Source organism: Ctenopharyngodon idella, chromosome 1 (genome assembly GCF_019924925.1).
Source record: "Ctenopharyngodon idella isolate HZGC_01 chromosome 1, HZGC01, whole genome shotgun sequence".
Taxonomy (NCBI): Eukaryota; Metazoa; Chordata; class Actinopteri; order Cypriniformes; family Xenocyprididae; genus Ctenopharyngodon; species Ctenopharyngodon idella.
Genome location: NC_067220.1, coordinates 77,571 through 103,103, shown reverse-complemented (window position 1 = coordinate 103,103; position 25,533 = coordinate 77,571). Strand labels below are relative to the sequence as shown.

General features: G+C 38.1%; 1 protein-coding gene across 4 annotated transcripts; it reads left to right on the top strand.

Moving 5' to 3' along the window:
- Window positions 1-1,121: 1,121 nt before the first annotated feature.
- LOC127497277 (B-cell receptor CD22-like) lies at window positions 1,122-19,913 on the top strand. 4 transcript variants are annotated; one of them, XM_051865763.1, is made up of 11 exons: window positions 14,409-14,532; window positions 16,001-16,069; window positions 16,170-16,517; window positions 16,613-16,861; window positions 16,965-17,222; window positions 17,299-17,547; window positions 17,627-17,699; window positions 18,595-18,640; window positions 18,779-18,859; window positions 19,022-19,081; window positions 19,279-19,913. In XM_051865763.1, exons 1-11 carry the CDS (start codon window positions 14,469-14,471, stop codon window positions 19,285-19,287), a joined length of 1,506 nt encoding a protein of 501 aa, XP_051721723.1. In that variant the 5' UTR covers window positions 14,409-14,468; the 3' UTR covers window positions 19,288-19,913. The 4 variants fall into 4 exon arrangements, with proteins under 4 accessions (XP_051721791.1, XP_051721873.1, XP_051721723.1 ...); XM_051865678.1 differs by having other exon boundaries at window positions 14,412-14,532; window positions 19,276-19,913; XM_051865831.1 differs by lacking the exons at window positions 14,409-14,532; window positions 16,001-16,069; window positions 16,170-16,517; ... (1 more) ...; window positions 16,965-17,222; window positions 17,299-17,547 and adding exons at window positions 1,122-1,183; window positions 1,282-1,650; window positions 1,740-1,988; window positions 2,076-2,333; window positions 2,429-2,677 and having other exon boundaries at window positions 19,276-19,913.
- Window positions 19,914-25,533: the final 5,620 nt, after the last annotated feature.

Genomic DNA, 25,533 nt, shown 5'->3' with positions numbered 1-25,533 from the left:
TCTTACTCTAGAAAGTTTGTAAGTGGGTTTCATGCATAGGGGCACCGCGCTTCCACCTCCAGCAGAAAGACCATGCCTTTGTCTGGACTGCCGAGAGCCAGAAGGCATTTGATACCCTTCAAGACCTGACAGGGAGAAGGTGGTGGGGTACTTTAGCAGGGTCTTCAACAAGCGTGAGAGTCATTATTGTGTCACCAGACGTGAGCTCCTTGGGGTGGTAATGGCAGTGAGGCACTTCAAATACCACCTCTGAGGCGCACCATTCACGATAAGGACAGACCATGCTGTGCTCCAATGGTTGATGTCATTCAAAGATCCTGCCCGTGTCCCACATCCCAGTTGTTCTTGAGTCCCCTGCCCCAAGCACCCCACATTCAGCCATTTCCCTTGGACTTTCCCCTATATATAGGTTGGTTTACGTTAACCATTGGTTCTTATCATAAAATATGCATAAAACAGATATCATGCACACAACAGTTTGCAAGACAGTTATAATAATGTCATGGGATGCATGTTCATTTATAGATCGGTTCATCTATAAATTAATGCAGGAAAGTCTGTTTTGAGGACTATGTGTCTCTTTGTCTCTGCTCTTCCATGTGGCAACCCACATACTTCAGCGCAATAAAACTTGTAACTGAGGCCCCCTGTACAGACTGGTCTTCTCGGGGGATGGGGGACAGACCCCAAAGTGAGTTTTAAACAATTATTTGTTAAATATACAAATATTGTGTCTGATTTGTCTCAGTCGTTACACTTGTTAACTTTAAGGGGTGGGGTTTTAAGGGGGGGGTCAGGGGGCTAAAGAGTTCAGAGTTCGAGTGCGAGTCCGAGTGAGTTCAAGAGTGAGAGCAGCAATATATTTCAGCTATATTTCTCTTTTTCTGTTATGTACGGCGTGGGTTACGGCCAAAACAGTAACCCTGCAGTTCTTTAATAAAGTCTCAAAATGAGAAAGAACCAGCCTGATTACTCCTAGTAGTGAAACGCTATAGTATATTCGATTTTAAACATCTAATGCTGCAATGAGGCATGATAATAAATACGAGAATAAATAAAAAGGAGACAGAATCAACAACTTAAAAATTAAAAACAAGCCTCTGTACATTTGTTGTAGGTATTGGTAGTCAGACAGTAAGAATGGCTCCTCCTCTTCCTCTGATCTTTCTGCTCATGATTCACGGTGAGTCAATGCAACACTTCAGAACACAAGAAATTTGATACTGCATTTTTCATGCACATTCAGCTGCTAAATTGTCCAGAATGAATTCTGTGTTTCAGGTGTTTCTAGTGCTGACTGGGGTGTGAGTTACAGTCCTTCACACATCTGTGCACTAAAGAACTCATCAGTGATAATGAACTGCACTTATACATACCCTACTGGACATCAGATCATGAGAGTCTTCTGGACAAAAACACTGGTAAAAGATAATGGAGAGTTTCCAGATCTGTCTGAGGACCCTGAATACAGTCAGAGGCTTCAGTATCTGGGAGATAAACAGCAGAACTGCACCATCAGACTGAGTCATGTGACACTGGAGGATTCACACAAGTACTATTTCAGATTCACCACTAATAAACAGAAGATATGGATCTTCACTGATGAAGAAAAATGGCTGGGTAAACCAGGAGTGACTCTTAATGTTACAGGTGACTTTCATGAGGTTTCACTTATCTTCTGTTGGATAATAATCAGTGTATGACAGCAGCACTAGATATAATGTGTGTGTTGTGTTCAGATCTTCAGGTGGAGTCTCCTGAGAGAGTGACAGAGGGAGATTCAGTCCGTCTGACATGTAAAAGCAGCTGCAATCTGACTGACAGAGCAACATTCATCTGGTACAGAAACTCACAGCCATTAACTGAGAGAAGAGACAGAAACAATGAACTCCTGCTGCAGTCAGTCAGAAGAGAGGATGCAGGCAGATATAGCTGTGCTGTACACGGACACAATCACATCTCTCCTGCTGTTGAGCTCAATGTCATGTGTGAGTACAGATTCATTTGTTCTTTTTAAAAACTGGAGATTATCTTTGAATGAGATGATTTAAGGATTTCATTTTTGTCACTTTTAGATGCACCTAACAACGTCTCAGTGTCCATCAGTCCATCTGGTGAAATAGTGTCAGGAGATTCAGTGACTCTGAACTGCAGCAGTGATTCAAACCCTCCTGCTCTGAACTTCAGCTGGTTTAAAGGAGAAACATTTGTTGGATCTGGAAGAATCTACAGAATCTCAAAGATCAGCTCTGATGACAGTGAAAAATACAAGTGCAAGTCCATCAATGAACATGGAGAGAAATACTCTGATAATGTGACTTTAAATGTCATGTGTGAGTTAATTATAAGAGTTCCGTAACTGTGGTAATCATCAAATTAATGAATTTACAATAGCAAAACATTAATTATTTTCTTTTGTCTATTATAGACCCACCCAGGAACGTCTCTGTGCTCATCATTCAGTCTGGTCAGATTTGGGCGAGAGATTCAGTGACTCTGATCTGCAGCAGTGATTCAAACCCTCCAGCTCTGAACTTCAGCTGGTTTAAGGAGAATGAAAGCTCAGCTGTTGGATCTGGACAGAGTTTCAGTGCACTACAGAGTGGACGCTTCTACTGTCAGGCTCACAATCAACATGGATCTCAGAGATCAGACGCTGTAACTGTGACTGTTAAAGGTAGAGCAGCTCATACACTTACATTACTAAATTCTAAATTGAAGAAAATGAATCTGTTCAGATGTTTTACTCTTTTGTCTCAGTTGCAGGACATGTGGTAATATTATACATATCCACTGGAGTGGTTTGTGGAGCTGCAGTGATCATCATGATGCTGATTTGGTAAGATATGTGTCTGTGGTACTATGTAGTGTGTGTGAATGAGTGACTGAGTCTGAAGGTTGTGAATTCAGTGAGACGTCATGATGAATATGAGCCAACGCAAAATTTCCAGTTTTCAATCCTCTCTTTCCACACTGACAGCTACTCAGTTGGTTATTAAATGAGGAAGTCTGAAGCTCATATCATTACTGCAGTAAATCCTGAAGATACACCAGATTTCATCACATTAAAAATGGCCCATAGAGAAATCTCTTCACTCATAACTGTGAATTATAGAGATGCACCGATTGACCGGCCAGAGATCAGAATCAGCCAATTTTCTGCATGGTGACCGGCCGTTCAGTCTCACGTCTTTCCGATTCCGAGCCAATCCCCCTACTACATGCGGCTGTGAGCATGAGCGCGGCCAAAACGTTGACGTCCCAGCTGCGCTCACGTTCACAGCCACATGTAAACATGTCGTTGGCGTGGAAGTTCTTCACTGTGAGTGTAGAAGACACAAAGTTTGCAATTTGTAAAACTTGTAAGGCTAAAGTAAACTGTGGGGAAACCTCATCACGAAAGAGCACGGAACAACAAAACCAGTAATATCAGTTTTTCAACTGATATTTGGACATCCAACGTAAGCTTAATGTCAATGTGGAGCCTGACTGCTACCTGGGTGGACAAAGAGTTCCAGCGACAACAATTACTTTTGCACTGTCAAGAAATGACAGGGTTTCATACTTCTGCCAACACGGCAACAACATTTGACACAATGTTGCAGCGGTGGGGTTTAGACAAGAAACAGGGTTCATGTCGTGCTTCGAGACAATGGAAGAAACATAAGCAAAGCACTTGATGAAGGCAACCCGGCAAAGGGCCTGGATTTGTGTCCCGCTTGGATCGGGCAGGGGCTACACAGACACACTTTGGGGGCATACGCTGCTGAACATGATCTGCCAGCCACACTCAACATGCATCAGTGGGGGCTTATTGAGAACGTCATGAGCCTGCTCGCACCTTTTGAGGAACTCACAAAGAAAATTAGCTCCTCGACAGCAACAGCCGCTGACGTCATTCCAGCCATCACTGCACTTAAATGGCTTTTGGAGAGAAGGGCATACACAGATCATGGAGTGGCCACTGCAAAAACCACAATAATTTGACCAATCCTTCTTGTCTTTGTTTATGCAAAAGGTACAAGAATCGCTACTTTTCAGCAGAAGTTAAGGACCAAGTGAAATGGGCGCTTTTGGCTATTCTGGAGGGGCAGACCATGCACTTGATGAACCTGTTGCAGAAGCTTATTTTCAGTTAACTGTTATTTCTACCTCTTTCCAGTCACAGAGATCCTGTAACTTGGTGCAGTTTGGGGGAAATTGTAATGTTTAATAATTTATTTTATTATGAAAATAAAGTTTTGTTCTAAAGAAAAGTACATTTTTGTTTGTATATGCTGTCAATTACAGTTCTTAGAAAGAAAATCTGAATCTGCAAAAATTGGTATCGGCAGGTCAGGCTTACAAAAAAACTGGAAATCGGAATCGGCCAAGAAAACTGCAATTGGTGCATCTCTGAATTAAACATCAAATAAGTTCTGACTGGTTGTAATTGTGTCAAATCATTGTCTTTAAAGGGGAATCAGGTGTATGAAAAAGAGAAATGACACACAGGAGTCTCAGGTGAGAACAATTTATTTGGTTATCAGTAGTTTACTGATCAGGTACATTAATTGGTAATTAAAAGATTAAAAAGTCTGAATGTAGTTGTGACTTTATCTAGTGAGTTTTTATAGAAATTATTTATTTTCTCTCTATTCTGTTTTTCGTAATGGCACAGATGGTTCAATCCAGACCTCATCATGAAAGCCGCAAAGCTTGTGATGTTGAATTGAGTGAATATGGAAATTCAAGGATAAATGTTCTAAATGAGGATTGCCTACACTTTTATCCAAAAGGAATTAAACACTCATCAATGTCAGTGTGAAAATATCAAATGTCTCTAAGTATATGGGAATTTAAATAACACAATCCTGTTTTTTCATTCATAAAGGCTGCTCAACTCGGCTCTGAACTCATCTGTGTATGAAAATCTTCCAGTAAGAATACCCACTAGATAGACACAAAGCCAGATATATTAGCCTTTCCTCATGACTAATGTTCTTGATGCTTTTATTTAAATATTTCGCTATTAATATGTTTTCACTTTCTTTCTTTCTTTCTTTCTTAATCAGCCTAACAAAAAGAGGCTGTAATATTTTGAACACAAAGCAAATACATTACAGACTTTATGCACCTCTTTGTGGGTGGGGCCCTGAATGATTGACAGGAGTGTCGTGATGACCTGTGACTGAAGTAATTTGGGGATCATTTTATAGATGGATGGGTGAAAATGGAAGTAAACGGTTAATGAATTGATATAAAAGTGTGTAATCACTTAAGTGCTTTTTTATGTTTTTTGTTGTTGTTGTTGTTTGTTTTGTTTTTTTTATCACGTATGGAGCTTACATTATTAATGTTTTTAACCTTTAGTATCAGTATCGATCATGTTTCAAATGAAATGCAGAAAAAATAAGGCTCTAGTTGTACGATTCCACAATTTTCTGTCATTAAATACATCAGAATAACAGCATAACAAATATTAAAGAGCATTACATTTAGAGTTTGCTAGAGAAAAACAAACTATTTAGTCAAATTATTAATATAATAATTATAATACTAAACAAAATTACACTGCCGCAATCTTGCTGTAGATCGGAACAACCACATTTCAATAAACAAGTCCTTAATATAGCAACTTACGTTTCAACTTGAAGTTCGTCCATATTCTTCCTCCAACGACGACGATGACGGTTAGTCACTCCAACAGTGAGTGACTAACCGAAACACAGGCTGAAAGCTGGACCGGAATAATATAAATTGGTGGAGCGGAGCAACAGACATTCTCCTCCCAGTTCAAAGCGTCATGTAATCCGCCGTTCGAGCTCCACTTCGGGTTTTCAATCTCAAGCTCGGAGCGATTCTGCAGACGGAAAGTATTTGAGCGAGCTGTGTAATAATAAAATACAGAAGACGAACTGGCCATTTTGAATCTGTAGACAAAACCTGTACATAAAAATCCACAAGAATAAGCAAAATACTTAACGTAATAAACTTTATCTTTTCTGCATTTCACTGTACTATGCATTGTGGCTCTTATGACACATATGTTGAATGATGGTAAATATTTAAATGTCAATATTTAAATGTCATTTAGAAGTCAAATTGTATCCAGATTCTAGAGATTCAGATATTATGTAAATGAATAATTACCTAATAAAAATATCATTGCAAGAACAGCTAATTGTAGTGGAGTATTATTTACTATATCATGATAATTATGTACAAAAAAGTGTACATTCTGTAAAAAAATAAAATAAAATAATAATATATATATATATATATATATATATATATATATATATATATATTATAATTTTTCAAATATGAAGCATTTATAATGTCTATAATTATAAAATATAATTATATATATTTTTCTAAATATGTTTTTATACTGCATGAATAAATATATCAGCAATAAATATACATATGCCGTACCATATCTGATCACATATACATCTATATATTATGAAGTGTATTACTGAATATAAAATTGCATATGTTATGATATATTATTAAATATATATTCTCACATATTTTTCAGTATATGAAAAGCGACAATTTCTTATGTATTATTCAATATATTGTAATATATTTACACAGTATATTATTCTGTATATTTTCAAATATACCATCATATCATTTAATATGTTGATCATTCATATATAAAGGGAAATACATTTTCTTTGCGTAAGGGTCCCTCGACAAAAACCCAATAGGATTTTTCCATAGACTTTTGGATTAAGCTCTGTGATCAATAAAAGTTTATCCATCAAGATAGTTTTCAGAGATGAACACCACTTTTACGAAAATTGAAGTCTAAATTCAATTGCCAGAATTAAAAAGCTAAAGGTAGGCTATAAACAAACTAACATCATGGTCCCACGACTTCAACGTCACCATGATTATGCTTCCGACAACTTTTTTATCAACCGACAAGTTTTTATCTAAAAACATTTCCCCAGAAAGTTTGAGTTAAAGTAGTTTATAAGAGCACAATTATAAGCATAATGAGGCTGTAAAAGCCGTACCTGTTCAGTGTGATGACGTTTAATGTCACCGACAGCCTTATTTATAAATACATAAGATCTTACCTTCATGCTGTGGAAATACACTATATTGCCAAAAGTTTTGGGATGCCTGCCTTTACGTGCACATGAACTTTAATGACATCCCATTCTTAATCTGTAGGGTTTAATATGGAGTTGGCCCACTCTTTGCAGCTATAACAGCTTCAACTCTTCTGGGAATACTTTCCACAAGGTTTAGGAGTGTGTTTATGGGAATTTTTGACCAAAATGTCTTGGTATGTTGAAGCATTAAGAGTTCCTTTCACTGGAACTAAGGGGCCAAGCCCAACCCCTGAAAAACAACCCCACACCATAATCCCCCCTCCACCAAACTTTACACTTGGCACAATGCAGTCAGGCAAGTACCGTTCTCCTGGCAACTGCCAAACCCAGACTCGTCCATCGGATTGCCACACGAAGTTTGGAGGTCTGTAGCTATTGACTCTGCAGAAAGTTGGCGACTTCTGCGCACTGTGCGCCTCAGCATGCACTGACCCCGCTCTATGATTTTATGTGGCTGAGTTGCTGTTGTTCCCAATTGCTTCCACTTTGTCATGATACCACTAACAGTTGACCGTGGAATGTTTAGTAGTGAGGAAATTTCATGAATTGACTTATTGCACAGGTGGCAACCTATCACAGTACCACGCTTGAATTCACTGAGATCCTAAGAGTGACCCATTCTTTCACAAATGTTTGTAGAAGCAGTCTGCATGCCTAGGTACTTGATTTTATACACCTGTGGCCATGGAAGTGATTGGAACACCTGAATTCAATGATTTGGAGGGGTGTCCCAATACTTTTGGCAATATAGTGTACAAACTGGAAGACAGAACACAACGAGTGCAGAGCTGAAAGGGGGCGGGGCATCATATGGTCTATACTGAATGAGAAAAATAGAGGGCGTGACTAGAAAAGGGGATGTTTCATTCAGCTCGTTGTCAAAGCTCCCAGGAGACTGGCAGTTGGAGGGCGTCAAACTGACATCATCAGAGAAGGAAAGCCATTCTAGAGGGGAAGTACATTTTCAGATTTTGATCAAAGATTACAAAGGCAAAAAAAAAAGGGTTTTTTTTGTGAATCAGCTAGCATGCATGAATTGTTCAGCACAAGACTAGTAATGTGCACTAAGTAAATAGAGTCGAATAGATTTTGATTTTATGCCAAATTTAAGTAGAATTTTCATATGCTACGTGAATCACTGATTTTGTTCTCCATGTCTTTGCACCACCTGCTGGTGACACTTGTTTGCACTTCTTTAGTTATTCGAATTGACAGACATTTCTTCATCTAATGAGAGAGTGAATGTGTTTGCATGAGCAGCAGTGAGTTGTAAAGTGCTGGTGGAGGTGAGTGTTATTGCCAGTAATAATGTATACCGTGCAGTAGGCCTTCAGTCTAGTTAGTGGAATGACAAATCCCACTCCATCTTGCAACTAAATTCCCTCCTTGGTTTTCATGAATTAAAGCTTTGCGGAACAAGGGTCAGTGAGTGTCTGTGTTGTACAGGATACAGCTTCTGTCAGATCAGGATTTACATAAAGGTTTAATGCAGGCCTATTATCAACACACAAAAGAGGAAGTGAGACTTTTAGTAAAGATGATCTTGCATTTGTTCACTCAGCAGGGACTCAGTATCTGAGACAATCCTGTCTGTGAAGAAATAAAAGTTTAACTGCATGTGAAAATCACACACATCTTAAAGAAACACTTTGAAAATGTCAAGAACTTTGCATGTTCTCGTCTCTTTTCACTCCCTCTTTCTTTCTTTATTTCTTCGTTTGGCTAATTCTCATGCATTGAGGGATGCTGCTTCATTTGTTTTGTTCCATTGCTGAAAAAATTGTAAGATTTCTTTTAATTTGTTCACTGTAGCTACTCCTTAAATTCCATTTTCTTAAAATAAAAATGGTTGTTTACTCAAATTTGACCTGTTCATTCATGGGTGAATTGCACCAAAAAATGTCCAAGTGATGTTTTACCTGAGAATCAAATGAAAAAAGTATTATAAATTTGCATTAAAAACATGGTAATTTTACTGTTATTACAATAATCTCACAATGACCTGAACTTGTTCATGATGAATTTCATGAGATTCTCCTTCACAGAAGCTAAAATAAGTGTCTTGATTGTGATGTCAGTTAGAATGGCTCCTCCTCTTCCTCTGATCTTTCTGCTCATGATTTCTGGTAAGCCAGACCTATTTCTGCTTTTCAACATCCTCCAGCACTGCAGACGCAGTAAATTTGAATAAAGAAAATCATTTCAGATGTATTCAGTGACAGTCCTTCACACATCTGTGCACCAAAGGACTCATACATACCCTACTGAACATCAGATCATGAAAGTGTTCTGGACCAAAGGCCCTAAACAACAGGGTGTAGAGCCTTCAGATCTGTCTGAGGACCCTGTGGTTAATGGTTACATTTTTTAAACGGATCTCATTTTTGTCTCAGACTAACAGGAATATGCTGTAGTGATGATGGTACACACCAAAACATTTTACAGTCTCCATGTGACTGTGTGGGTGGAGCCTGGATGATTGACAGGAGTGTCTGATGAAGATTTACTGGAGTATTTTGAGAAGATTGAGGAAAATGTGACAATGGATACAAGTTGAAGTCGATGACTTATGGCCGGAAGTAATGTCATCATGAAAATATATTGTTGCTTTATGCATTGTGACTTGTTTGTTTATAGTTGGTTATCATTAATGCTAATAGTTTATTGTTTTTTTTTTTTTTGTTTTTTTGTTTTGTTTTTTATGTCACTTTAATCCTTTTAATGCTCAGTGTAGGAATACAATTGTTCTAGTAAATACAATTTTAAAATTGAATATTTTGAATTCATCTTTCATTCAATAGTGTTAATACTAGTAGTCTAGTTGACTCATCCATGGATCACTGCAACAACTGATGGATAAATCAAGTCGCACACTGTTTTTGTCTTGTTTGATAGGCCATTTCACTTTGAAATGTGTCACAATATGGAAGTGAAGTCAGTTGCAACTTTCATTTCATTGCCGACTTTAGTCACTGGAGCTTCAGCTTTTGCTGGTCAAACATAATCAAAGTCCCTTTCAAGGAAAGTCAGTTTATTTGCAACACTTTCAGGCAGCTTTTTCACTCATGCAAGACCAACTCCTTTCTGCCTGGATGGTGAAATACACTGAAAAACTGCTGGCCAAAGTCACATTTTAATAACATATTTCAAATCAGCAGTAAAATCTGACATGAACCATAAATGTTGTTTTTGATGATCAAATAGCTTTTAAAAAGTTATTTCAGGTTTTTCAAGTCAATGCACATGTGCAGTCCTGAGCGCGCCTCTCAGAACTGCTTCTATAGATATCGGAGCTTCTAAGTGCAGCTACAGTGACACGATTACTAATTTTATTCAGTAGGCGGGACTACCATTACTAGAGCCGCCATATTGGACATGTGATAAAAAGCCTCAAGCTTTACTCTGACAGGACTGATTTCCTCTTCCTCCTGTGATGTCTCTCCATCGCTTATAAAGGTCACGTGATCACACTGTGATGCTGCTGTCAAAGTTTCACGTGTTTGGTTTTCACACTTACTGTACTAAAGAGGAAACTGTATTTGTGACCATGTTTAAGGACATGATGCATTCGAGAACAAGGCTGCAAGATAAAATGATAAAAACTTTTACACATTCAGATGAATCAATTCTGCTTCATCACCGTGATTTAAGTTCTTTGTTTAACTTCTATTGCTATTAATTCATTTGTGAATTAGAGGTTTATGAAATGTATAGCTGGTGAAGCTGTTGATGAAATATATTTTTTTTTTACATCACTGCCACTGCAATACCTTCCAGTGTTTTACAATCCCACCTCCATCAGTTCCCATTCCAGGATAGTTGGTCTGCATATGCAAATTAAAGTATAGTCATTCAAGCTATTATTTTCTCTCTCTCAAGATCACGTTCCTTGTCATCATCATCTGTATGCAACTTATTGAATATAGATATTTCCAAGTTTGAAAATATCATCACATATGAGCATAACATAAAGTGTCTCGCAGTTTAACTTTAGTCTGAGGTCATCAGTTAAAACTCTTCTTCTGCTTGATCTGCACTAGTTGAGGTGTCAAAACCTCAAAATAAAATATAATGTGTTAATCACGTGTCCTTCAGTGTGAAAATACCAATACTGGTTCCAGCCTGATCATTTGTAGTGCTGTCTCTGATCATGAGTGTTGGTGAAACGGGTAAGAGCTTGATTTTATAACCGTTCTGTCAAATATTTTAAGTGTGGGGATTTATGGGAGACTGGTTGGGGCTAGTTGTCACAGGGCTGTGTCTATGGCAGGGGTGCCCACACTTTTTTTGCGTGATAATCTACTTTTAAAATAACTCAATGAGATCTACCAACCAAAAAACACGCAGTTTAATTTCAAAAAATACATTTCAGACAGTTTTGCATAATCTGGGCAGTAGCTACTGATAGATAGTCACAAACAAGCCTCCAAATTGTCATTAGTCATGGTGGACCGGTGTTTTGATTTAATAATCTTCATGTGAGAAAAGGCTGATTCACATAAATAAGTTGAGCCAAACAGTGCAGTTAGTGAGGTGGCACATTTTCGGATATTTGGATACTTGTCTTCTGCAAGAAGGCTCCAAACCTGTCCACTTGCCCTCGCCTTCACCTGAATGTCAGTCTGCAGTGCTAAAATCTCATCCTCCAATGCTGATTGGGTTCATCTGAAAAACGATTTCCCATGAATCTCCTTTATCTCAGGCAGCAGCTTGAGAAATCTTTCCAAGAATTTGCCCCTGCTTAACCACCTGACATCTGTATGGAGCAGGAGATCTGTGTGGCTGCAGTCAGCTTCCTCCAAATACGCACGAAACAGCCGTCTCTGAAGTGAGCGTGCACGTATTGAGCAGACGATTTTCATGGACACATCTGCGATCTCTTTCATGTTCAGCATTTTCGCACATAGAGCTTGTTGGTGTATAATACAATGATAGTTAAGGAAGTCGGGAAAAGCATCCTCCTCCTTATACTTGGCTCCTTGTACTTGTACAGCTTTGATAGCGGACACAATCTCAGATTTGTTTTTAAAATCCCGAAACAATGAATCTGCTGCCTCGACAAATGCATCTTTTACCATTTGTCCATCTTGAAATTATTTTTTATGTTTGACGATGGTGTGACTCACCCGGAATGATGCCTCCGTGGCTGCCTTTGCTTTTAGGCCTGGGCGAGTAAAAAGTGACTGTTGACCAGTTAATTGAGATTTCAGTTCTTTCACCTTTGTTCTTCTAAGTGCGCTTTTTGCAAGAAAATCGTTGTCATAATTTTTATGAAGAGTCCAAAAATGTCTCTCAACGTTTTTTTTTTTTTTCTTTGGAATAGCAATACTTGTTTGGCAGATCAGTCAAATGCATTTAGAAAAGGACAAAGTGAAAAAAAAAATTCTTCCTCCCACTCTGCATTAGAAATGGTAAGTTTTTGCCTTTTTGCTTGGTACCACTCATTTTCAAATGGTTGACATATATTTTAGATCTATATTTTGTGAAAGAATGTCATTTGTGTAAGCTACCGAATGCTGCTAGATTTGCAGTTTTGCACTCTGTTCGCCGAACTCCGAAGCTCTTGGAAGGCATGAAGCAGGCTAGTTGTCATGGCAACTGAATAAGCAAAAATCTTGCCTTGTCAAAATGTATTAGTTAAAGTCAGCAAATCAGACAGAAACTAAAAGGAGAAGCAAGGACATTGTTATATTTCTTTTTACTAAAAATTAACAAAAGCATTTATTAAAATTGTGTGCGATCTACCAGCATCGTCTTTACGAGCGATTGGTAGATCGCTATCGACCTATTGGGCACCCCTGGTCTATGGTTTCAAAAGACTAATAGCACAAAAATGTTTTCTCTAGCAATATTTTGTATGTTATTGACAAACACCTTGATAAAAATCCACTTTAATCTTTTACACAACAGATAACTGTATAAGGAAGGCTGATTGTATAGACTTATATCAAAGACTATAGAATAACACAAGACGTGTCACTGTGCAACGCACAATATGGCGGATTAAGTCCCGCCTTCTAAATAAGAGCCAATCACCGATTGGTAAAGTCATCGCGTCACTGCAGCGGCTGTTAGAAGCTCCGGTTCCTATAGAAACAGTCAGACGCGCACCTCCGAAATGAGACGCGAGACACACATTTAGGACTGCGCATGCGCATTCTAGCTTGATCTAGTCTGAAAAATAATGTTTTTTGTCATGATTCGAGTGTTTAGAAACAAAATTTATCAGACAGTTGTTGTCAGATTTCATTGGTGATTTCAAATATGAAATTTAATCGAAAGCATGGCTTTGGAGAATTTGATGTTTCCCCATTCAAAGAGATAGCAGCTGCACTTGAATGCCCGAGAGGTGTTTCAAAGATGGCTGCCGAGTGAAATGACTTGTCTTAAAAGGACTTTGCTAATATCCAAGACTTATATATTAAAGTGTGTCTCTATACAGGAAGTATAAGTGCAAATAGCTATTACATGTTAATAATAATTAGATGCTGAAAATGACATTTCTGCAGTAGCAGTCAATAGAACCACAGGATAAAAGAATAAAAATTTGATTTCGAGTTTATATCTCACAATTCTGACTTTTATTTCTTGCAAATCTGAGTTTATATCTCACATTTCTTAGAAGGAAAATCAGAATTGTGAGATATACTCGTTTTCTGTCTTTTTTCCTCAGAATTGCAAGTTTATATCCTGCAATTCTGACTTTTTCCCCTCAGAATTGTGAAATAAACTCGCAATTGCGAGTTATACAGTCCGAACTGGGAGATATAAACACACAAATGCAACAAAAAAGTCAGAATTGTGAAATAAAAATGTTATAGGCATGTTTAAGTTATTTATGTAAAATGTTATAGGTTTAAATGTTATTTCTTGCTGTATCTGCTAATGTATGTATGTATGCCCTCTATGAACTACATATGTGAATATTATGTAGACTTATTAAGGTGATGATACACGGGGCAACTTTTTGAGCAATGTTGCCGGGCAATGTTGCTTGGGCACTTTCCCACGCATGATTTTTTTCCCCAAACGGTTCAGCGGAAATCCCTGCCCTGCAACCAATTTCATTGGCTGAGGTTACAGTGACGGGTAGGTTTAGGGATCAGGGTTGGGTGTAGGCAATCATTATTGTGATTGACATGGCCAATGAAATGTTTAGAATCGGCTCCAGGGCGGGATTTCCACTGAACTGGTTTGGAAAAAAAAAAATCATGCCTTTTCCCACTGTGAATGAGCAACAAATTTATATCTGGATACGTAAGATCGGTCGTGGGCCATTTTTTGAGATCCTCCAATCAGAATGTTAGCAGCCGATCATGTGATCGGTTCGGAGATTTCAGAAAAAAATCAAACAAGATGGCGGCCTCTCAGCGGCAGTGGAGCGGAGAAAAGGAGCATGAACTTATATCTTTTTACGCTAGTAAGTTGTCATGCGTCAACCCAAAACAGGGAATTTACCTCATATAATGCTTAAAATACCAACAACTGTCCAATGTAATGCATGTAAGCTGTAATTAAGCCATCGAATGTTTTCAGTTAAATACTAAGAAGATGAGACCTGTTGAACTTTTGTAATATCGCAGGTTGTAGGGCGTATGGCATATGAATATAGCTTTTGACGCGATTGACGCGGATTCGAATCCGCCTTTTGCCGAACTCGCTCTTCTCCCTTTTCCTATCACAAATCTGATCGGAAAAGCACTTATTTTTAATTAAAATGAAGAAAATATTTGAAAAGTTGAAATAAAGTGCCTAACAAGTGTTTATAATAAAGTATTTATTGGGTTGGCAATAGATTTGCTCCTTTCTGATTAGTTGCTGCCAACTGTCCGTTGGCCTAATTAGTTGCCCTGTGTCTCATCAGGTCCAGTTTGTGACTTGCAACATAAACGTCTCCGTTTAGCTTCAAAGGGCGTCTTCAACGACGGTGTTCGATAAAAATTGAAGACTATATTTTTTTGCATTCCAATTCCGACATCGAGAGGCACAACAAAACATTTTTCTCTTATTCTCTGGATTTTGCACATTTTCCTCCACTTGCTACCACTATTTTTCTGCAACTACTATGTGCGCGCAGCTGCAAGTGACATAACTTTGACGTCTGCTCCAAATGGGTCTATACTTTATATTGGCAGATACTATTTGCACCTCAGTATTTTTGTACATTAACAGGATGCAATAATATCATAGAGTGTAAATGATTATATTTATTAAATGGATGCTGCCTTATTGGGAGAATAAAAACCCACCCAACACCTTCCACTAACCCTACCCAATAAACACTTTTAATATTATTAAACACTCGTTTGCATTCTACTTCCACTTTTAGAACAATATTTTCATTTTTATTTCAAATAAAGGTGAGCTCGGCAAAAGGCGGGTTTGAACCTGTGTCAATCGCATTGAAAGTCAGGTCTGCAAGCCTTATTCACTACTGCTGGACCACTAAAGACGTTGAATTCTGCGCATCTTATTTAAAACTTGAGTGGAGCTAGTGTAAAAAGTGTTTGCCAACAAGGGATGCTATTTGCACTTAGTGTAAATAGACACTCCGTAAAAAGGCAGCCTGCTAAGAGAAATATTCTCCTGAGTAAAAGTGTGACAACTAGAGCCCCAGAGTATATGCTGTAAACATTAGTAGTGCACTGAATCAAAAAATCAATCTCAGTTTCTCAGTTTGGAATTAAAAGCCATCGTTCAGACAGAGTCCTACTGTCTGATGTGCTGTCTGTCAGTCAAAAACAGGGCAGGGAAAGACGAAGAGTTACAAACTCATGTAGTGCAAAAATGACTCTTACTGTCATGTTCTTGAATAAATAAAGTGGTATTTATTGTTGTTTCACACTGACATTAAAGCTGAAAAATAAGCCACTGTAAATTTGTTGTAGGTGTTGCTATAGTGATGTCAGTCAAAATGGCTCCTCCACTTCCTCTGATCTTTCTGATCATGATTCACGGTGAGTCACTGCAACACTTAAGAAATGCCCAGGAAGTTTTGCACACTGCATTGTTTATGCACAAGTTGCTGCTAATTTGTTCAGTGTGAACTTTTTTTAGGGGTCTGTAGTCAGAATGAGAATGTGATCTACAGTCCTTCACACATCTGTGCAGTAAAGGACTCATCAGTGATAATGAGCTGCACTTATACATACCCTACTGGATATCAGATCAAGAATGTGTTCTGGACCAAAACACTGGAAAAAAATAATGAAGAGCATCCAGATCTCTCTGAGGACCCTGAATACAGTCAGAGGCTTCAGTATCTGGGAGATAAACAGCAGAACTGCACCATCAGACTGAGTCATGTGACACTGAAGGATTCACACGAGTACTATTTCAGATTCATCACTGATAAAGATAAGGTGAAATGGATTGGTAAACCTGGAGTGACTCTTACTGTCACAGGTGACTTTCATGAGGTTTCTCTCTTCTGTGCATTATGTTGAATAATAATCAGTGTATGACAGCAGCACTAGATATAATGTGTGTGTTGTGTTCAGATCTTCAGGTGGAGTCTCCTGAGAGAGTGACAGAGGGAGATTCAGTCCGTCTGACATGTAAAAGCAGCTGCACTCTGACTGACAGAGCAACATTCATCTGGTACAGAAACTCACAGCCATTAACTGAGAGAAGAGACAGAAACAATGAACTCCTGCTGCAGTCAGTCAGAAGAGAGGATGCAGGCAGATATAGCTGTGCTGTACACGGACACAATCACATCTCTCCTGCTGTTCAGCTCAATGTCATGTGTGAGTACAGATTCATTTATTTATTTAAAAAAAAAAAGAAAAAATTGTTTTTTTTTTATTTTTGGAACTACACATTTCATTACGGATTATTTTTGTCTTTTAGATCCTCCCAGGAACGTCTCAGTGTTGATAAATGGATCTGGTGAAATAGTGTCAGGAGATTCAGTGACTCTGATCTGCAGCAGTGATTCAAACCCTCCTGCTCTGAACTTCAGCTGGTTTAAAGGAGGAACGTTTGTAGGATCTGGAAAAATCTACAGCATCTCAAACATCAGCTCTGATGACAGCAAAAAATACAAGTGCAGATCCATCAATGAACATGGAGAGAAATACTCTGATGCTGTGACTTTAAACATCATGTGTGAGTTAATGATGATCCAAATTAATGGATTAACAATCACAAAACATTAATATACATTTTCTTTTGTCTATTATAGACCCACCCAGGAACGTCTCAGTGTCCATCATTCAGTCTGGTCAGATTTGGGCGGGAGATTCAGTGACTCTGATCTGCAGCAGTGATTCAAACCCTCCTGCTCTGAACTTCAGATGGTTTAAGGAGAATGAAAGCTCAGCTGTTGGATCTGGACAGAGTTTCAGTGCACTACAGAGTGGACGCTTCTACTGTCAGGCTCACAATCAACATGGATCTCAGAGATCAGACGCTGTAACTGTGACTGTTAAAGGTAGAGCAGCTCATTTACTTACATTACTCTTTCTAAAGTGAAGAAAATGAATCTGTTCAGATGTTTTACTCTTTTGTAGGACATCTGGTGATATTATACATATCCATTGGAGTGGTTTGTGGAGCTGCAGTGATCATCATGATGCTGATTTGGTAAGATATGTGTCTGTGGTACTATGTAGTGTGTGTGAATGAGTGACTGAGTCAGAAGGTTGTGAATTCAGTGAGACGTCATGATGAACGTGAGCTAGGGATGCTAGCAATTAATCGACTATCACTTAATTGTTAATAATTTAATCAATAAAACTTATTAATGATCGATTAAGGTCATCATTAGAGTGTTAAGTTTTGAGGTGTGTGCAGCTCATGCACAAAACACATGCAGCAGAAACACATGGAAAAAAGAAGCGAGCACGCCGTAGTTATGTATTCTAAGTGTATTAATGTCTTCAAGCCATGCAATGGATTAAGGTAGGCTAACCGTTTATTTCGAAACATACAGTAATTAATCAAGGGTCCAAACAAAAAAAACCTTCCAAACAAGTGATTTTACTGAACATATGAACTACTTGTGTAAACGGCACAAAAAAACTACATAGAACAAACAAGTAATAAGATCCCGGTTAATGAGTGATGATCTTCCAGCTCTGTTTCCAATCCAAGTGTGCTACAACTGTGTCCGATTGGTCTCTACACATCATCTCTACCCACTATACCCACCCACCTCACCCGAGATCTAGTTTCCATTGGTTAAACTTTCAAATGACATTGAAAAACACAGCGCCATGATCACAACGCAATGATCAAAACCGTGGACTTGGAAACACTGATCTACACATTGTCTTATGTTGTGTTTGGGCTCGTTCGAGACCACCTGCTGTAAATAAAGATATGCGATCTACTATGGTTTACTATTGTTTTGTGAAGTTACAAACCAAAATGTGGCGCAAAAGCATCATGCGTATACTGTTTACACGTGCATCAGCAGTGCTTTTTCATACAAATACTTGGTATAGTTTGACTGAAACAAATATCATTGTCTTTAAAGGGGAAGCAGGTGTTTGAAAAAGAAAAATGACACGCTCAAATATCAGGTAAGTTATCGTTATTTTACTGATCAGGTAAATGAATTAGTAACTAAAAGATTGAAAGCCTAAATGTAGTGAGATGTTTTCTAGTGAGTTTATAGACATCATTTTCTCTCTATTCTGTTTTTTTCTTTAATGTAAAAGATGAATCATTCCAGACCTCATCATGACAGACGCAAAGCTTGTGATGTTGAATTTAGTGACCCAGTCTATGAGAACACAATGGTAAGTGTTTCCTACAAAATAATAAACTTTCTTCACCTTTGGCCAAAAGGAATTAAACACTCCTCAATGTGAGTGTGAAAATATTCAATGTCTATATTGACTAAGTATATGGAAATTTAAATAACACACTCCTGTTTTTACTTTGTCTCTTCATTCGTAAAGGCTGATCAACTTGATGATTGTAAACCCGAACTGAACTCGTCTGTGTATGAAAATCTTCCAGTAAGTAAGAATACCTACTAGAGACAAAACCCAACCTATTATTCTTTCCACATGAATAATGTTCTTGATACTTTCATTTAAACATTTATTTATTAATATATAATACTTTATAATATAATATAATATAATATAATATAATATAATATAATATAATATATTACTTTCTTTGTTTCTTTCTTATTCTGCCTAACAAGAAGAGGTTGTAGAGTTTTGGACACAGTAAATATTACAGCCTATGTGCATCTCTTTGTGGGTGGAGCCATGAATGATTGACAGGAGTGCCATGATGACATGTGACTGAAGTAATTTGAGGATCATTTTATAGATGGATGGGTGAAAATGGAAGTAAAGGGTTACTGAATTGGTGTAAAAGTGTGTAATCAATGAAGTGTGTTTTTAATTTATCCTTTTTATCACATTTGAAGCTTATTTCATTTAGATCTTTTATGCCTGGTTTCACAGAAAAGGCTTAAGCTAGTCCCAGACTAAAATGCATGTTTGAGCTGTTTAAGCTAAAAGCAACTTGCACTGACATATCTTAAAATACATCAGTGCCATTGTTTTGTCGTAACATTTGTCTTAAGTTTTTTCTAAGGCATGTAGTTCTGCACGATTATGACAAAAGTCATAATCGTCGATTATTCCCTTGAAATTGTAATTGTGATTATTAATTACGATTATCACAATTTAGATTGAATGATGTATTGAATAGCTTTATACCACTGTTGGAAGCAACTGCATGCCATATTTTTGTATACAAATAAAAAAAACAATCTGAAAATGCAATTTTTTATTGTTTTTCTATAGCATTAAACCTCAAATGTCAACTATATATTGGTTTGGTTTCTTCTTTAAATAATGATAAAAAAAAGTCAACATATGCATGGTATAATAATAGGGGTTTTTGCCACCAGTGTGGTTCCCCGAGAACTAATGTTCCCCTAGGCTAGGGCCTGAAGTGACGTGAACTGTGCTTGTTGTTGTTACTTTTATTTTGACGATGCTGAGAACAGTTCAGACAGATCCTGAGCACACAGTGCTCGCATTCTCCGTCTACATTAGTTTACAATCTGTTTAACAGTCCTGTCTAATACGTTATTAGATAGAACTGATATACAAAGAAAGTAGACAGTATTTGAAACATTATTAGCTTTTGCCGTGCCCAATGTCGCTAGCTTAGAAGAAATACATAATCATGTTTTGCTTGGTCTGCTCAAAGTCGCGCTGGATTTTCTCCTAAGCATAAGGATGAGAGGTCCTATCATTGTTTTTCATGTTTGTAGAGTTAGTTTGTGGAGTATATAGGCTGTGTACACGGCTTTTTAAAAATGGCGGGTGTTGGTATTTCGCATGCGTTCGACATATCAGCGTACACCTACGCCAGGTTAGACCTTTTACATTCTGAAGTAGTCGTGGTTCGCCTCTGACAACGTGACATGCTTATAACACACCTCTTAAGCCTGGGATACACTGCACAATTTTAGCAATCCTATAAGATCATTACAAATCACACTGTGCGACATGGATCTATTAAACGTGGGTATGACATGCATGTAGACTGTACGATAATGACACTTGTTGACTCATAGGCTTCAATGCAAGGTAAGCAGTTTTAAGTTTTAGCGCCATGTCGCGTTGATTTCATGTCGCATTTTTATTGGCTGGTCAGTAGACGTAGGTCGTAGCAGCAAACACACTGTGCGATGATCATGCTGAATTTCTGACACTGTCAGAAAATGATCGTAGGCTATCTTTGGTCGCAAGACCAGGAAAACGGCCGTCTTTGAACCTCACTCACTGTACGACATAGGACCACCGATTAAGAACCACGATCACAGAAATCGCCACGATTGTTTCACAATGGCAATCTTTCGTCTGGGACAGCCAAAAATCGTGCAGTGTATCCCGGGCTTAAAACATGCAGAATAATGCAAGTGGATATTTAGGGCCCGAGCACCGATGGTGTGAGGACCCTATTGGAATTGCTCCGTTTATTACTATTCCGCTTCTTCTTCTTCTTCTTCTTCTTCTTCTCCCAAATGAGTCACATTTTTGAGGGCCTAAACATGCTTGAAAACTCATGAAACTTTGCACACGCGTCAGAAGTGGCGAAAATTTACATCTGTTATGGGTCTCAGAATTAGGCGTGGCAAAATGGCTTGATAGCGCCACCTAAAAAATTTCAGCGAAGTGCCCCTCGCACCACGTTTTGCGTACAGGTATGAAATTTGGTAGACATATGTAACAGCTCAATCCTTACAAAAAAGTCTCCTGGTGCAAAATCTGAAAACCAACAGGAAGTGAGATATTTTGGATTTTGTCTGCAAAATTTTTGCACTTTTTGCCATTTCCAGGTGTTGTACTTTAATGAACTTAATCAGATCAATGTCATATTCGGTCAGTCTAATCTAAAGGCCTTTGCAATGTAATATTGCGAAGATCTAGAGTTTTCCCTGAAGGGTGTGTCTGTGGCGGCCTGACAAAGTTCGATGTTCCGCCATGAAACAGGAAGTTGTTTTAACTACGGCATACAATGTCCCATCTGCCCCAAACTTAATATGTTTTATTAGAGTCCTGGCCTGAAGACATCTACATGACAATATTCAGTTACAGTTATAGCGTCACCTGCGGGCAACAGGAAATTACATGTTTTACACTGTGATTAACTCCTCATAGAGATTTAACCAGAACCACATCATATATGGTTAGTCTAATCTCAATACCTTAGCGATGTTAAATTGCAAAGATCTTGAGTTTTCATTGGAGGGCGTGTCCGTGGCGGCCTGACAAAATCTGATATTTTGCCATGAAGGAGGAAGCTGTTGTAACTCAGGCATACAGTGTCTGATCTGCCCCAAACTTCACATGTGTGATAAGAGTCCTGGCCTACAGATGCCTATATGTCAATATTCAGATAGTCATAGTGCCACCTGCTGGCAAAAGGAAATGGCATGCTTTACACTGTAATTCGCTCCCTGAAACACATTTCAATGTGCCACGAAGTACAAAACATACTAGAAATATGTTAAATCATGCAACATTTGGCTGAGTGCTAATGTATGCGATTAACGCCACGAAACAGGAAGTTGTTGTAACTCAGGCATACAATGTCTGATCTGCTCCAAACTTCACATGTTTGATAATAGTCCTGGCCTGAAGACATCTACTTGGCAATATTCAGAAACAGTTAAAGCACCACCTGTTGGCAGCAGGAAATTAATTTGCCATAATTCTCCTGTATTTACTCGCTTACATGCATGTCGCCCACTGTTCACTGTTTTCCTAAGGCCACCGGGTGGCGGTGAGCCCAGGTGCGAGGGCCCCTTCATCACTGCTTGCAGCTTTAAAGGGTTAGTTCACCCAAAAATGAAAATTCTGTCATTAATTACTCACCCTTGTGCCGTTTTACACCTGTAAGACCCTCGTTGATCTTCGGAACACAAATTAAGATATTTTTGTTTAAATCCGATGGCTTCCTGAGGCCTACATATGGAGCAATGACATTTCCTCTCTCAAGATCCATAAAGGTACTAAAAACATATTTAAATCAGTTCATGTGAGTACAGTGGTTCAATATTAATATTATAAAGCGACGAGAATATTTGTGGTGTGCCAAAAAAAACAAAATAAAGACTTATTTAGTGATGGCCGATTTCAAAACACTGCTTCAGGAAGATTCAGAGCGTAATGAATCAGCGTGTCGAATCATGATTCGGATCGCGTGTCAAACCGCCAAACTGCTGAAATCACGTGACTTTGGCGCTCCGAACTGCGGATTCGACGCGCTGATTCTGTGAAACCAGACCTTGTTTTTAACCCTTAAGTATCAGCATTGTTCATGTTTCTAATGAAAGGCAGAAAAAAGAAAACTCTTGTTGTACAATTTCACACTTTTCTGTCAATCAATAGATCAGAATAAAATCATAACAAATATAAAAGGACATTACATTTACAGTTTGCTAGAGAAAAATTATCTAGTCAGATTATTAAAAGGTTAGTTCACCCAAAAATGAAAATTCTGTCATTAATTACTCACCCTCATGTTGTTTCACACCGTAAGACCTTTGTTCATCTTCAGAACAAATTTTTTTTGGATGAAATCTGAGATTTCTCTCCCACCATTGACAGCTACGCAATTGAAACTTTGACGCTTCCAAAAGTTCATAAAGCGATAGTAAATTAATCCATAAGAATTGAGTGGTTTAGTCTACATTTTCTGAAGAGACTTTATCACTTTATATGATGAACAGATTTAATTTAGGCTTTTATTCACATATAAACATTGAACAGCGAACACGAGCAAAAGCTCAACTGAACCTGCTTGACGCGTAAAAAAATAAACCTCTTGTGGAAGCATAACATGAGAATGAACATCATTGGTTCTCGCACGTCTAGCGAACATGCTTGAGCTTCCGTTTACAACAACTGATGTGTAAGCTGATGAATGTTTTTTATGTAAATAAAAGGCTAAATTCAATCTGTTCATCATATAAAGCAATAGTGTGTCTTCAGAATAGTTGGACTAAACCAAATTTTAAAGAATTAGTTTTACAATCTCTTTATGAACGTTTTGAAGCGTCAAAGTTTCAATTGTGTAGCTCTCAATGAAGGAAGAGAAATCTCTCCGATTTCATCAAAAAGATCTTTATGTGTTTTCTGAAGATGAACGAAAGTCTTATGGGTGTGGAACGACAAGAGAGTGAGCAATTAATGACAAAGGGTTTGTGTCACAATCAGCTCCATAGTTCAGTAGTCAGGGCACTGATCAGGGAGTTGGCCATTTTAAGGGCTGTCTCAATCACAGAATCCTTCTAGGGCACTGAAACGTTCGCTCCCTAAAAAGTCCCACAATGCACCGTGAAAACCAGGGAGCATCGATGCTCACTATGCTCCTTTAACGGAAGTTCTGAAGCGCGAAACTTAAATCAGGTGAGCAAACTCACTACACATAATGACGCGCAATAGATGTTTTTTTTTTTTTTAAATACAAACCATTATTTTATTATATTTAAGCATACATTGCTAGACAGGTAATGAATAATCTAGCTAACATTTAATATTTATTTATGGCTGAAATGTTGCATGTATAGGCTATGTAACAAGCAAAGTATTTATCATAAAGTACTTTAGATAACATTACAAGTAATGACAGAAAAGTTATCAGCTCTGCTTTTGTTCATAAATACCAGTAGTGATGTTGTACAATGAAGACATTGTCACGTCGCCGGGAATAGAGTCATAAGTGTCCCAATGTGTAGTGAGCCAGCGTCCTTTACTGTCCTTACCAGTGCCCGAATTCGTGTACACGACATACTGATTGACGAGCTCAGGAGCTGATTGAGACAGACCCATAATTTTCATTTTTGGGTCTATCCTAGCCCTTTAATATAATGATTATAATTCTACTCAAAATTACACTGGCAATCTTGCTGATGTTCTTAACAACAACAAAAAATAAACAAGTCCTTAATATGTAGTAGGCTAACTTACGTTTCAACTTGAGGTTGGTTCTAATATCTTATTCAACGATGAAAATGGTTCCAACTGAAGCCACTTCGTGAGTGACTAACCGACACACACTGAAAGCCGAACTGGAATATTTAATATGGGTGGAGCGGAGCGACAGACATTCCCCTCCTCGCTCAGAGCGTCATGTAACGAACCGCTGGAGCTCCACTCCGGGATTTCAATCTCCCGCTCGGAGCGTTGTAGCAGCCGTCAAGAGAGAACGCGGGCGAAATTATTTTCAAAAACGTGCTTTCTGCAATACGAGTTTACATTATCTTATTTGTAGCTTTCGCGTGAGTAGGAAGAGGAGTACAGCTATGTAGGACGTATTATGAGCGGCGGGCGACGTTACACGATGTTGGTATGGGCAACGGTTATTATACAGATTTAACCACTGAAATTAGTGATCGACCAATCAGAATCAAGTATTCTAGCTAGCCGTGTAACTATAAAAGATCGCATGAGATGAACTGGTCATTTTAATGCTGAAGACAAACCTAAATACTTAAAATCCACAATCACAAACAAAACACTTAACAAACTTTTCTTTTCTGCATTTCACTGTAACGTTACTGCATTGTGTACTGCAAAAATAGTTGGCTCTTTTGACACATAATATTCAGTGACGTTAAATGCATTTAAATGTCATTTAGAAGTCAAATTGTGTTCAGATTCTAGAGATTCAGATATTCTGTAAATTAATAATTGCTCAATAAAAAAATAATATTGCAAGAACAGCTAACTGTAGATGTATATCATTTACACCATGATAATTGTGAAGCAAAAAACTATACATTTTGCAAATGGAAATAATAGGTTTTTTTTATGTAATGTTAAGCAGTTTTCATATGCTATGTGAATCAGTGATTTTGTTCTCCATGTCTTTGCACCACCTGCTGGTGACACTTGTTTGCACTTCTTTAGTTATTCGAACTGACAGACAT